Genomic DNA, 13,029 nt, shown 5'->3' on the forward strand with positions numbered 1-13,029 from the left:
TACATTTGGCTATACCACAGTAAAACTGCAAGAAACAAAGATAGAAAATCTTTAAAGAACATATAGGAAAGAAATATTTCCTTAAACAAAATATGCGATAAATAATAAATCTAACAGATAGTTTCAACAAAAATAGGTCATTTCTCAACAGAAACAAGAGAAAATGTAATTAGATGTAGAAAATGACAAAGGAATCAAGCTCAAGTTATAGAGCTAAAAAATTACAGGGCAATAAAGACATATTAGGGCAAATAAAAACTGAGAAAATTCATACAAAGTACATGTGAAAAAATACTTTGAAGAAAGTCAAATGAGAATACAAATAAACATCAAGTGTACAAGACAATATGAATAATTTCTTATATGAAATACAGAGAATTAAAAGGTTAAACCAAATCAATGCAAACAGATTAAGCTTCAGCCTGCAAAACACTTCAGCCTGTAAAACACCTAATCACAAATTTTCTTTAAAATCTACAAAATGTTTTATTTACTACCTCTACTTTTATCAACAGTTATTAAACACTGCCAAGAAGCAGGAAACTGATCAATAATAAAAAAATAAATAAAATAATCAATCTATAGATGCAGATACAGAAATGATGAAAAATTAGGAGAGAAGGCTATTAAAACAGGTATTATAACAAATCAAATATTTAAAGCAAACATACATAATGAATCAGAAACGGTAACACAAAACGGAAGCTCTACATATGAAAATATAACATCTGAAATAAACATGTTTGGGGATCTGATTAACAGCACATTGAATACTGAAAAAATAAAATATCAGTGAACCAAAGTTAAAAGCAACAGAATCAATCCAAGGGAAGGACACAAAAAAAGCTTTAGGACTATAGATACTACTTAGTGGTAGAGTATTTACCCAGAATGTGTGTAAGGCCTTGGGTGTGAGCCCCAGTACCAAAGAAAATAAAATGAAAATTCAATTAAATTTATTATCTTCAATGGGCTTAAGGATAATATAAAAGTCTAACAGTTTGAACCACAGACTCAAAAACAGAAAAGTAAAGCAGGGATGGAAATAATGTTTGAGAAAATACTACCTGAAAAAATTTCAAGTTTGAGGAAATTATAAACACATATATCCAAGATAATCAACAAATCTAAGAAGAATAAACACACATACACATGCACACACACAATTAAAATCATAATCACACTGCTGAAACCAGTAATAATGCAGCCAAAAGAAAAAAGACATATTACAAGACAGAATTTTTCAGAGTGCTGATCATAAATTGTACAAATAAAAAGACAATGAAAAAAATCTTTAAACTGTTGAAAAAAGTGGACCAAAATCTTATATACAGCCCCCAAATCTTTCAAAACTGAAAATGAAGTAAATAGAAAAAAATATATGCAAAACAAAAACAAAACAAGCCAAGTGAATTCATTATTAAAATACTACATTACCAGAAATATTAAAAGAACCTTTAGCAGAAGGAAGTAATAACAGATGACAATTCTACACTAAAAAATGAAGAATGGATATCACAAATCAGTTGGTAAATATTAGATTTTTGTTTTTTGGAGACAAAGTCTTATTATGTTGCCCCAGGCTAGCCTCAAATTGACAATACTCCTCCCTAGGCCTCCATACTAGTTGAGACTATAGACATGTGCCACCAAGCCGTGCTCATATGTAAACTCTTATTTTTTTCTCATTGTGAAATTTCTTCAAAAGATAATTTTGGGTTGGGTACAATGGTGTATGACTGTAATCCCAGCTACTCAAAAGTCTGATGCAAGAGGATTTTAAGTCTGTTAAAGCTAACTTAAGTTAACAAAGCTCTGTCTGAATAAATTAAAGAGTTAGGGAAGTGGCTCAGTGGTAGGGCACTTGCCTAGCAGTCCAGAGTTCAATCCCCAGTAATGAAAAAAAAAGATAATTTACTTTAGCTATATTGAGGTTCATAACATGAACTGAAGGTATGTCACCAAAATAAATACAAATTCAAGATTGACCACAGATCTAAATGTAAAAGATAAAGTAATATTTTGTTTTGTTTTTGTATCACAGATTGAACCCAGGGGCACTTCCATTAAGGTACATCCCCAATCCTTATTTTTTATTTTTAGCCAGGGTCTCGCTAAATTGCTGAGGCTGATCTTGAACTTGGGATCTTCCTGCCTCAGACTCCAAGTGTCTGGGATTACAGGTACATACCAGTGAGCCAAGGTCATTAGGTTTTAATTTTCATTTCCTTGATTAATAAAAATTTCTTTGCTGATCCATAATAGGGGGGGTAGGGAATCATAAAGGAACTTTTGATTGTGCAGAGGGGAGTGAAGGGATGGCAGGGGAGGGTGGGAAAGGATGGGAAGGACAGTGGAATGAGATGGACTTTATTACCTACATACATGTATGATTATACTACCAGTGTGACTGCACCATGTATAGCCAGAGAAAGAAGTTGTGCTCCATTTGTGTACAATGTGTCAAAATGCATTCTACTGTCATGTATAACTAATTAAATTTTAAAATTTTTTCTTTGATTAAATTTTATTTGAATTAAAAAAAGTGAGAAAAATACTGATCCTTCAGATAATAAAACTAAACAGACTAAATGTTTCAAAATCTGTCCAGTTCATGTGTGCACATAATTTTAAGAATGTTTTAATTTAAAAATTGGAAAAATAATAGCTATATAAATAAAAAATGAAAGAGTACTTACTAGCAAAATACAATATGAAAAATGATAGGTCCTAGGGAAGTTTCCAAAATTAAAACTTGAGTTTATAACACATATAGAAAAATTCATGACTTTTTCAACATCCAGCAGTATTTAGTAACTTACATTTCTAGTACATTAAATCCTTATCATCGTCATGGAACCGTTTTATCATGAAAAAAAATCCAAAATTCACTTTTCACAAATGTACTCAAAAACAACTCCTCTCTTACTTTTCCCTGATTGTGAATATTATATATAGAACTCTTGGATAGCTTAGAAAGTTGCAAAGAACAAAATAAAAGACACTTGTAATTCTGCTGTAGAGAGGTAAACCTTCTAGACATTGGTAAATTTCTTGCTATTCCTTTTCTGTGCATATATGTATATAGACTTCTGACACATAATTTTATTTATATACTTCCATAGTGAATTTTCACTTATCATAAGAATCTCCCTGTGTCATTAAAAATTCATTCTAAACAATTAAATTTCAGTAATATGCACATAATTTTTTTTTTTTTTGTACTGGGGATTGAACCCATGGGTATTTTATCACTGAGCCTCATCCCTAGTCCTTTTTGTTATTTTATTTTGAGACAAGGTCTTGCTCAGTTTCTTCCACCTTGTGATCCTCTTGCTGCAGCCTCCTGGGTCGCCACACATGCACACAGCATAATTTAAATCATCATTTCCTCACTGAAAGATATTAGGATATTTACAAGCAAAGAATTCTATATGATAAATACATTTTTAAAGTGAATTTTAAGCATAATTTCTTCACAATTCTTTACCTGATTATTACAATTACCAATAATAAGTGCATCAGCCAGAGACAACTGTCCCACAATCATGCCCTGCTCCAGCAATGGGGCTCCCGTTTCAGCAAGGCGATTAGATGTGATAACAATGGTATTATCGTCATTTAACACCATTACAGGATCCGCCTAAAGAAAAAGTAAGAAGCTGATGGTGAGACAAAGATCACTATAATAATTTATTTCTTCTTCTTACATATATCCACAATAAAAAAACACACACCATACGACCATTTGCTTATCCATAATTAGTAGTCTTTCTTTCCAAACACTGACCTCAATGAAAGCTGCCACTTCTTGAAGCACCAAGTTCCATTCCACTTGATCTTCAGTATTAAACCTGTGAGTATAATCCTCAATTTCATCTGACAATTCCTGATTTTAAAATACCACAAAGAAAAGAGGTTACTAAAAACACACATAAAAATACATAGCTATATTGTAACATTCTTGACAGAACATGATATAGTTCTCATAGAAGATATACACAGTTCCAATTATAATGGAAAACAACAAAAATTGCATGGTTTTTGCTTCAAAACTCAAAACATCAAAATGACACACACAAATAAGATCTTTATAGAGCTACAATCCCTACTTAGCACTACATCAACAAAAAATTTATTAATAGAAAAGTCTAAAGGGAAAAATTAATGAATTTTAATGTTAAACAATTTCTAATAACAAATTAGAACTAATTAATTAATTAATTTGAAAAATACAGGGCTGGGATTATGGCTCAACAGTAGAGCACTTGCCTAGCACATGCAAGGCACTGGGTTTGATCCGCAGCACCACATAAAAATAAATAAAATAAAGGTATTATGTCCAATTACAACTAAATACACACACACACATATATAAAACACATAAAAATACATAGCTATATTATAACATATATATTATATATATACATTTTAGTAGGTCATGCTTGAAAAACAACTATTAATATGCTGACGAAACCACTGGTAGTAAAACAAGCTGAGTTTGGTATGCAATAACTGTGAACACTAAGTGCATCCTATATATATATGTAGGTGTGTATGTGTGTGTGTGTGTGTGTGTGTGTATGTGTGTGTGTGTGTGTGTGTGTGTGTGTGTGTGTGTGTGTGTTTTAAAATGCTTCCTGATATTATTTGGTTTTATATCATACTGTATTTTGCAAGGAGTATTATTAGTAACTGGAGGTAGAGGAAGACAGAAGAGGATTATACAGAGCTATTTCTGGTGGCTTTGTGAAAACTAGTAGGTTATACTTGTAAACCAAATATTAATATGCTGTTGAAACCACTGATAGTAGAGCAAGCTGAGTTTGGTATGCAATAACTGTGGACTATGCAATAACTAAGTGGACCCTCAAGACAGTTAGCTTTTAAGCACCTGAGTGAATGAAGGGCAGAGTGATACAAACTAAAAAATTCATTCACAATACTGCTATAAAACTTTATAAATTTTTTCAACCTAACCTTTCAATCATTTTCTCCTAAATAAAGTATTTCAACTTTGTTTACATTTCTCAACAATCCACTGATGGGCTGTAAAGTGTAAAACATACTGAAGGGACAAAAGAAAATAAGATAATTATCTAAGAGCAGTGTAAAGATGTTTAAAATAAGAAGAGAGGTGGGAAACTTTTATCATTATTTTTGTCAGAGGGTACTGTATTTTGAATGTTGTCACTAGATATATCAAAATTAGCTTAGGGGTGGGAGTAGCTCTGTAGTAGAGCACATGTTTAACATACATTTAGCCCTGGGTAAGATCTCCAGTACCATACATATGCACAAATTAGGTTAGTCTATAGTATTGAGATTGAACTGGGGACCTAATGCAAGTGAGGCAAGTACTCCAGCACTGAACTATACCCTCGGAACTTTTTATTTTTTATTTTCAGAAAGGGTGTCACTAAACTGCTGAGGTAGGCCTCGAACTTGTGATCTTTGTGCCCCAACCTCCCAAGAGCTAGGATTACAGGCATGCACCAGTACACCCAGCGTAAAATTCACTTTTAATAAAACTATTTGTATACAAATAGAGATTAGGATTTTTCTTATTTTAAAGGACGTTACCTTTACCAGATCCTTCACCACATCCATTTTGTTGAGAAGAAGACAAACTACTATGAATCTTGCATAGTATCGCAGTTTCTTGACTACTAACTCGGGTCTATGGCAGATAAATGGGGGGGGGGGAAAATAGCTCATTAAATGAAAACAGAATACATGATTTTTAAAATTTTTAAACTTTCTGATGATTTTAAAAAACTGTCATTTTTTGGACAGTTAACAAATATTGCCACAGAGAACAACATGGCCTTTCAAACACAGTTCTTCATGATTCATTAAGTCATCATTCATGTATTTATGCATTCAACAAATATCTATTGAGAACGTAGGTGATTAAGGCACTCTGCAGAATGCTAAAAATACCATAATTAAAACACAGAGAGAGGGACAAAGCCCCTTCTTTACAGACCTTAGAGACAGAAGAGTACTTAAAATACAGAGGAGTCAGACACTTAAGGCACAGAAGAGTAAACAGGATGGCAAGAGGAACAGACTACTACTAGAGCCCACAGTACTGGGTCTTGGGTGAGAAAAGGCTTCCTGGGGAAAGCAGTAAATGTTTAGGACTATAAAGAAGAGCAGAAGACTACGGGCAGGAAAAATATGAGACTACAGTAGTCCAGGAAGAACATTCTTGGTCCCATTTTTATGACATAAATCAACCAGCTTCTCATGCTTACTGTTTGTATGACAGGCCTTTTACCACACTTCTACTTTCCATTATCCGTGACTTTTAATTTAAGTGCATTTTTTTTTTTTTATGAGTAGTATATGGTGAGGTTCTTTTCTATCCACTTTGGACAATCTCTGCCTTGTACCTGATGTACCCAAACCATTTACATTTAATGTTGTCAGTGATTTAGCTGGGTTTGTCAACTACCTTGCATATTATCTGTTCCCCATTTGCCCTCTCTGTTTTAGAGTTCCTCTTGTTCCTTTTAATTAATAAAGCATTTATAGGATTCCATTTTATATCCTCTATTGACTTCTTATTTATACCTCTTCTTTGTTTTTGTACCTTCAGTGGTTGCTAGGAGTAGCAATATGCACTAACTTACCAATATTGTACGTGTTTACACCTGACACTTTGCACTTACCCTTTATCAATTCAAATGTGACATTTCCTGCTTTCTATATCCCACACCAAAACTACAATAACCTTACAAGTGTACAATTTCATATATTTTTGACATTTTCCATAGTAAAAAAAAATCTTTCATTCAGGAGTATTTAGAAATGTGAATACTAACTGACAAATGCATTGATTTTTTTTAAAGCTGTTTTTTTTTCTTATAATGGACTCACATCATCATTAGAAGATGTTTCCTAGAAAATGTATTGAATTTTTCTGTAGCAGATTGATTTTTCAATTTCACACGGTTTTCATATAGCTTAGAAATAATATATTTTCTTATTGTTGTATATAGTTTTATGCACACAGAATAAGTTCTCAAATTTCACTCAAACCTTCTTATAACTTTTTGTTTTAATATATAAAACTTTTCATGTACATTAGACCATTTATCAATTTCCCAATTTTTGGTTTATTATACAGTTTTAGTATTGGGCATATGCAAGTAAAGGATTTTTATATTATCTTGGGTTGTTGCTTTTATTTTTATACAATAAATTTCTACTCTTAATAATATTTTCTGTGTTAAATAAATATATAATTCACTAAAATTTCTTTTTCTTAGGAAAATTTCCATTTTCTCTTTTCTTTGCACTTAATGTTTCTAGAGAGTCTGTAATTAACAGTATAAAACTGTGTTTTTCTAAAAAATATACACTGGTAATCTGTCATTAACTAGAAAGTTCTGATTACTTTCACTTACCATGATTACCACTGTATTTGAATTTGTGTTTATTATTTTGTGCTATACATTTTGGGAATTTTCTCCTTTCCTGCATGCTATTATAAATATATAAGTCCCTTTCTCCCTTCTATTTGTTCCAAATTCTCCTTATATTTTTAAAAATTCTTTTCTTAAAATTTTTATTAGTAAACTTTTCTTGACTCCATGCTTCTTCTGAACTATAAAAAGGATTTTATAAGAATGATTTAGTTCTTTATCCTTTTTCAGAATAAATCACGTTACATAGGATTTTATTCCCATTTTAACAACCCCAATCAGCCATTATCACAATGATCACTGTTTTACAAAGTCTTGTTTTAGGAGTAAGGGGATACTTTTTTCTCACCGATCCGTACTGTACACCATCCCTTCCTTCTAGCTCTTAACTTTCCTCTTCCTTGCTCTTTTGCCACCACACCCCACCATCTCTTACAAAGCTGTCATAACACTAGTCACAATAAAGAGTGGACGACTCTCTTTCCTGAAACTGAGCTGTCCATTTGAAGGGATGACTAGTCTGTTAGCCAGCATGTCTATATGTTTTCAGACAGAAAGTATTTTAGGTTATCTAGCCTACACCCTGTCAGAAATGGAATTCAAAACAAAAAGAAAATCAGGAGAAGGATGACATCAATTCCTACTTGAACTATTAATGACTAGCCCTTTAATTTTTGATAAAAAATATAGGTTCTATGAATCTATATCACAGGTAATACAACCAGCAAATTTTCTATAAAGGGCCAAAAATAACTATTTATTTATTTGTTATTTTTATTTGTTCTAATCAGTGGTACATGAAAGTAGAATGCATTTTGGCACATCATACATAAATGGAATATAACTTCTCATTCTTCTGGTTGTTCATAATGTGGAGTTATACCAGGTCATGTAATCATACAAAGATTTGTTCTACTATCCTCCCTATTCCCATACCCCCTCCCCTCCTTTCACTCCCCTCTGTCTAATCCAAAGTACTTGTGTTCTTTCTTAGCTGCCCCCACTTATTGTGAATTAGCATCCGCATATCAGAGAAAACATTTAGGCTTTGGTTCTTTGGAACTGGCTTATTTCACTTAGCATAATATTCTCCAGCTCCATCCATTTACTAGCAAATACCATAATTTCATTCTTCTTTAAGGCTAAGTAATATTCCATTGTGTATAAACACCACATTTTCTTTATCTATTATCTGTAGAAGAGCACCTAGGTTGGTTCTATAGTTTAGCTATTGTGAATGGAGCTGCTATAAACATTGATGTGACTGCATCACTGCAGTAGGCTGATTTTAAGTCCTTCAGGTTTAAATCTAGGAGAGGGATAGCGGGGTCAAATGGTGGTTCCACTCTGAAGTTTTCTGAGGAATCTCCATACTGCTTTCCATAGTGGTTGCAACAATCTGCAGTCCCACCAGCAATGTATGAGTGTACCTTTTCCCCCACATCCTTGCCAACATATATTGTTGCTTTTATTCTTTATAATAACCATTCTGACTGGAGTGAGATGAAATCTCAGTGTAGTTTTAATTTGCATTTCTCTAGTTGCTAGAGATGTTGAACATTTTCCATATATTTGTTGATCCATTCTATTTCTTCTTTTGTGAAGTATCTGTTCAGTTCCTTAGCCCATTTATTGATTGGGTTGTTTTTTGTTTGTTTGTTTGTTTCTTGGTTTTTTTTGGTGTTAAGTTTTTTGAGTTCTTCATATATCCTGGAGATTAATGCTCCATCTGAGGTATATACAAGATTTTCTCCCATTCTGTAGGCTCTCTCTTCACATTATTGATTGTTTCCTTTGCCATGAAGAAGGATTTTAGTTTGATTGCATTCCATTTATTGATTCTTGATTTTACTTCTTGCACTTTGGGGGTCTTGTGAAGGAAGTCAGTTCGTGAGCTGACATGGTGAAGATTTGGGCCTACTTTTTCTCCTGTTAGGAACAGGGTCTCTGTTCTAGCTACATATGGATTTCCAGTTTTCTAGCACCATTTGTTGAAGAGGCCATCTTTTCTCCAATGTATGTTTTTGGTGCCTTTGTCTAGTATGAGATAACTGTATTTATATGGATTTGTCTCTGTGTCTTCTATTCTGTAGCATTGGTCTATGTCTCTGTTTTGGTAGCAATACCATGCCATTTTTGTTACTATGGCTCAGCAGTATAATTTATGGTCTAGTGTTGTTAAGCCTCCTACTTCACTTTTCTTGCAATAGATTGCTTTGGTTATTCTGGGTCTCTTATTTTTCCAAATGAATTTCATGATTGTTTTTTCTATTTCTATGAAGAATGTTATGGGGAATTTAATAGGGATTGCATTAAATCTGCATAATGCTTTTGGTAGTATGGCCATTTTGACAACATAGATTTTCCTACCCAAGAGCTTGGGAGATCTTTCTATCTTTCTATCTTCTAAGAGAGAGAGAGAATTTTAACATTTATTTATTTTTTCTTAGTTCTCGGCGGACACAACATCTTTGTTTGTATGTGGTGCTGAGGATCGAACCCGGGCGGCACACACGCTAGGCGAGCGCGCTACCGCTTGAGCCACATCCCCAGCCCCTGATCATATGATTCTTGTCTTTAAATCTATTAATGAGATGAATTATGTTTACTGATTTCCACATGGACCATGCATCCCTGGGATGAGCCCTACTCGATCGTGATGCACTCCAGATAGTGACTATTTAAAGCTTTGCAGGCCATATATGGCATTTCTAGTACATTTATATTTTTATTTTTTTTCAATCTTGTAAAGTATGATAGCATTTTTAAGCTGTCAGGAGGTAGAAAAATCAGGCAAGCAGACCTAGTTTGCTGACCCCTACATTAAATGATCATATAGAAGCGAGTGGGTGACTCCATTCTCAAACCCACTGTATAGAACTGCAGCAAAGCACAGATTAGATTCATCAATGCTACGCATCATTTGTGTGAGAGGCCACCCCGACTGCATCTGAAAACCAGAATCACACCCCACAGCCCTACTGGTGACTACAGATGAAACCTTCACCGGAAAGGGCCACATCAAGTCCTCCTCATCATGGGTCCCACCCTATGAAGTGCCAAAGCCTTCTACTTTAGATTCATGTTTCTTATTAAAAAAAAAAAAAAGGAAACTTCAATACTGTCGCCCCTAATGTTAAAATCATGTTGTTCTTAACTAACTATGGATTCCAGAGTTCTAGTTTTGTCCAGCCTGCCAGGCCTACTACTTGTAAGATGTGGACTCTTTAACTTCACATATACCTGGAGATGTCTGTTCCTCCAGGTGGCTCCTTGCAACATTTCTCCACACCTCTTGTGGGCTCAGATACACCACCACCGCCACATCTAACTCTGCCCAGGTGCAGATTTGGCCATTTACAATAGTCAGGGCTTGCAGCTCCCAGAATGAGTGACTATGTGATAATATCTCCTCTCCTAAGCAGGATGGCAATAGAGTGGGATGTTCTGAGAGCTGCCTATGCTTAGTGACAGACCCTCACCTTGGTGAGTGCTGGAACATTGACCTCCATATAATCCTTAGGTGCTGAGGCAGTGCAGGAAAAACTTATTTCTTTTGCAGGGGGAAGATTTTTGCCTTTTAAACGAATTGTAAAGTTCTGGAAAGCCTTTTTTTTAAAAAAAAAAACCAAACTTTATTTTACTTATTATTTTTTTAATGTGGTGCCAGGGCTCGAACTCAGTGCCTCACACATATTAGGCAAGCCCTCTACCACTGAGCCACAACCCCAGCACTCATGGAAAGCCTTTTTATTTGGTTTAATCTAGTGGCTGCTGATCTCACTTTTAGTTAGCAGCTGTTGCTGATCGCTACCTTAACTGGTACCCTTGCCCCTGTAAACTAAGAAACAACCTTCCAAATGAACAAAGCCCTTCCTAATCACACAGAACAAGGTGAAGGTTTTACATGCTAGATTGTCCTTTGATTCTAATTTGTTGGTCTAAAGCAAGAAATGTGGTCATTCTGGTTCCAAATACTCCTAGCTCTGCTAGATAATGTATTGCTCTAGAGGCAGCAAAAGAAAATAATTCAGATGTGATATTTGCTATTTAAGTCGAAAATGACTGCAATAAATCAACCTGTTGGGTGTTAAGCCACGGGGCTCAAGGCCAATTTCCATTCTGGCACATTAGAAAATTCAGAAAAGTAAATTACACAAGGTCTATTGCTATTGCTTAAAATAACTCACTGCTTATATGTATTTTTTTAAATACTTATTTTTTAGTTGTAACTGGACATTATTTTATTTATTTATTCATTTTGAGAGAGAGAGAGAGAGAGAGAGAGAGAGAGAGAGAGAATTTTTAAAATATCTATTTTTTAGTTTTCGGCGGATCCAACATCTTTATTTTTATGTGGTGCTGAGGATCGAACCCAGCGCAGCGCACATGCCAAGGGAGCACACTAACGCTTGAGCCATATCCCCAGCCCCTTATTTATTTATTTTTATGTGGTGCCGAGGATCGAACCCAGGACCTCACATGAGGTAGGCGAGTGCTCTACCGCTGAGCCACAATCCCAGTCCCTGTATTTTTAATTCTAATAAAATGTTACACAGCCCTTTTGCATATTTTAGAGGTACATTTTAAATTAAGAATTTAATTTAAGACAAGAATTAAGACAAATGGGACTGGGGATGTAGTTCAGTGGTACAGCACTTGCCTCACCTGCATGAGGTCTAAAGTACAATAGAAATAAAGACAATAGATCATGAAGGAAAAAAAAAAATACAAAAACAAAAACAAAAGTGTTGGATAAAATATACCTGTAGAACTGTAGTATGTAAATATGTAAAAAATATTTATAAAAAAATATGTAAATCACAGCATAAGAAAACCTGAAAGAAACATAACTGATGGAATTTCAATACGGGATGAAATAAAGGGATGGCAAAAAGACACCAAGAGGCAAACTGAAATACTTATTTGAAACATCTAGTCTTTCTAGTGTTTAGAAGTGCACAAGGTATGTTAAAACTAGGGGTAGTAAATAAAAGATTTTGTAGATATCTTGCTAAAATTCATAATTAAATACTGTCTTTTGGAGATGAAATGATCAAAACACTTCTCCAAGTAGTACATATTATATTTGTGCTGGTTTAGGGAGGAAGAAGGAAAAGAAAATGCAAAGGGCTTCATAACAATGTATTTTCTGTGCAGCAAGAAAAGAAAAGAAAGAAAGAAAAGACAACAGGAGAAAATATAGAATTCAGCATCTACAAATCATACTGTATCAACCAAACTCCCCTAGACCAGTCCAAACAAGATATGCAAGAAAATAGAGGGGATTTATCAGACTGGGCTTTCCAAAAAACACTGCTGTTCAGCAGTGTTTAAGTTTAAACAATAGTCAACCACAAAGCTGCTCTAGAAAAATATATCAAAACTGTGTTTTCTTCTATTGCTAGGAAGATATAGTCTTTTCACTACATAACCACCATGAGTCCTTTTGCTGGAAGTAGAGAGAATACACAGATATTCTGAACCTGAACTTTCCTCCTCCAACAACTCTTGGAATATTAGCAACAGAGACCTTCCAGATCCTTGATTCTTGCCTAAACACTGTGATCCACCTATGTCCCAAATATGTCTACAA

The 13,029-nt window shown here is 34.2% G+C and overlaps 1 protein-coding gene across 2 annotated transcripts in view; it reads right to left on the reverse strand.

Annotated features, from left to right (window-relative positions):
- Scai (suppressor of cancer cell invasion) overlaps positions 1-13,029 on the reverse strand; it is a 149,530-nt gene that overhangs the window by 36,710 nt on the left and 99,791 nt on the right. For both annotated transcript variants that reach the window (XM_026386519.2, XM_077797994.1), the window contains 3 exons: positions 5,584-5,680; positions 3,791-3,889; positions 3,491-3,643 (listed from right to left, as the gene is read on the reverse strand). In XM_026386519.2, the coding sequence (XP_026242304.1) occupies positions 3,491-3,643; positions 3,791-3,889; positions 5,584-5,680 (349 nt within the window). The remainder of the gene's footprint in view (positions 1-3,490; positions 3,644-3,790; positions 3,890-5,583; positions 5,681-13,029) is intronic.

The sequence above is a fragment of the Urocitellus parryii genome, chromosome 4 (assembly GCF_045843805.1).
Source record: "Urocitellus parryii isolate mUroPar1 chromosome 4, mUroPar1.hap1, whole genome shotgun sequence".
Lineage (NCBI taxonomy): Eukaryota > Metazoa > Chordata > Mammalia > Rodentia > Sciuridae > Urocitellus > Urocitellus parryii.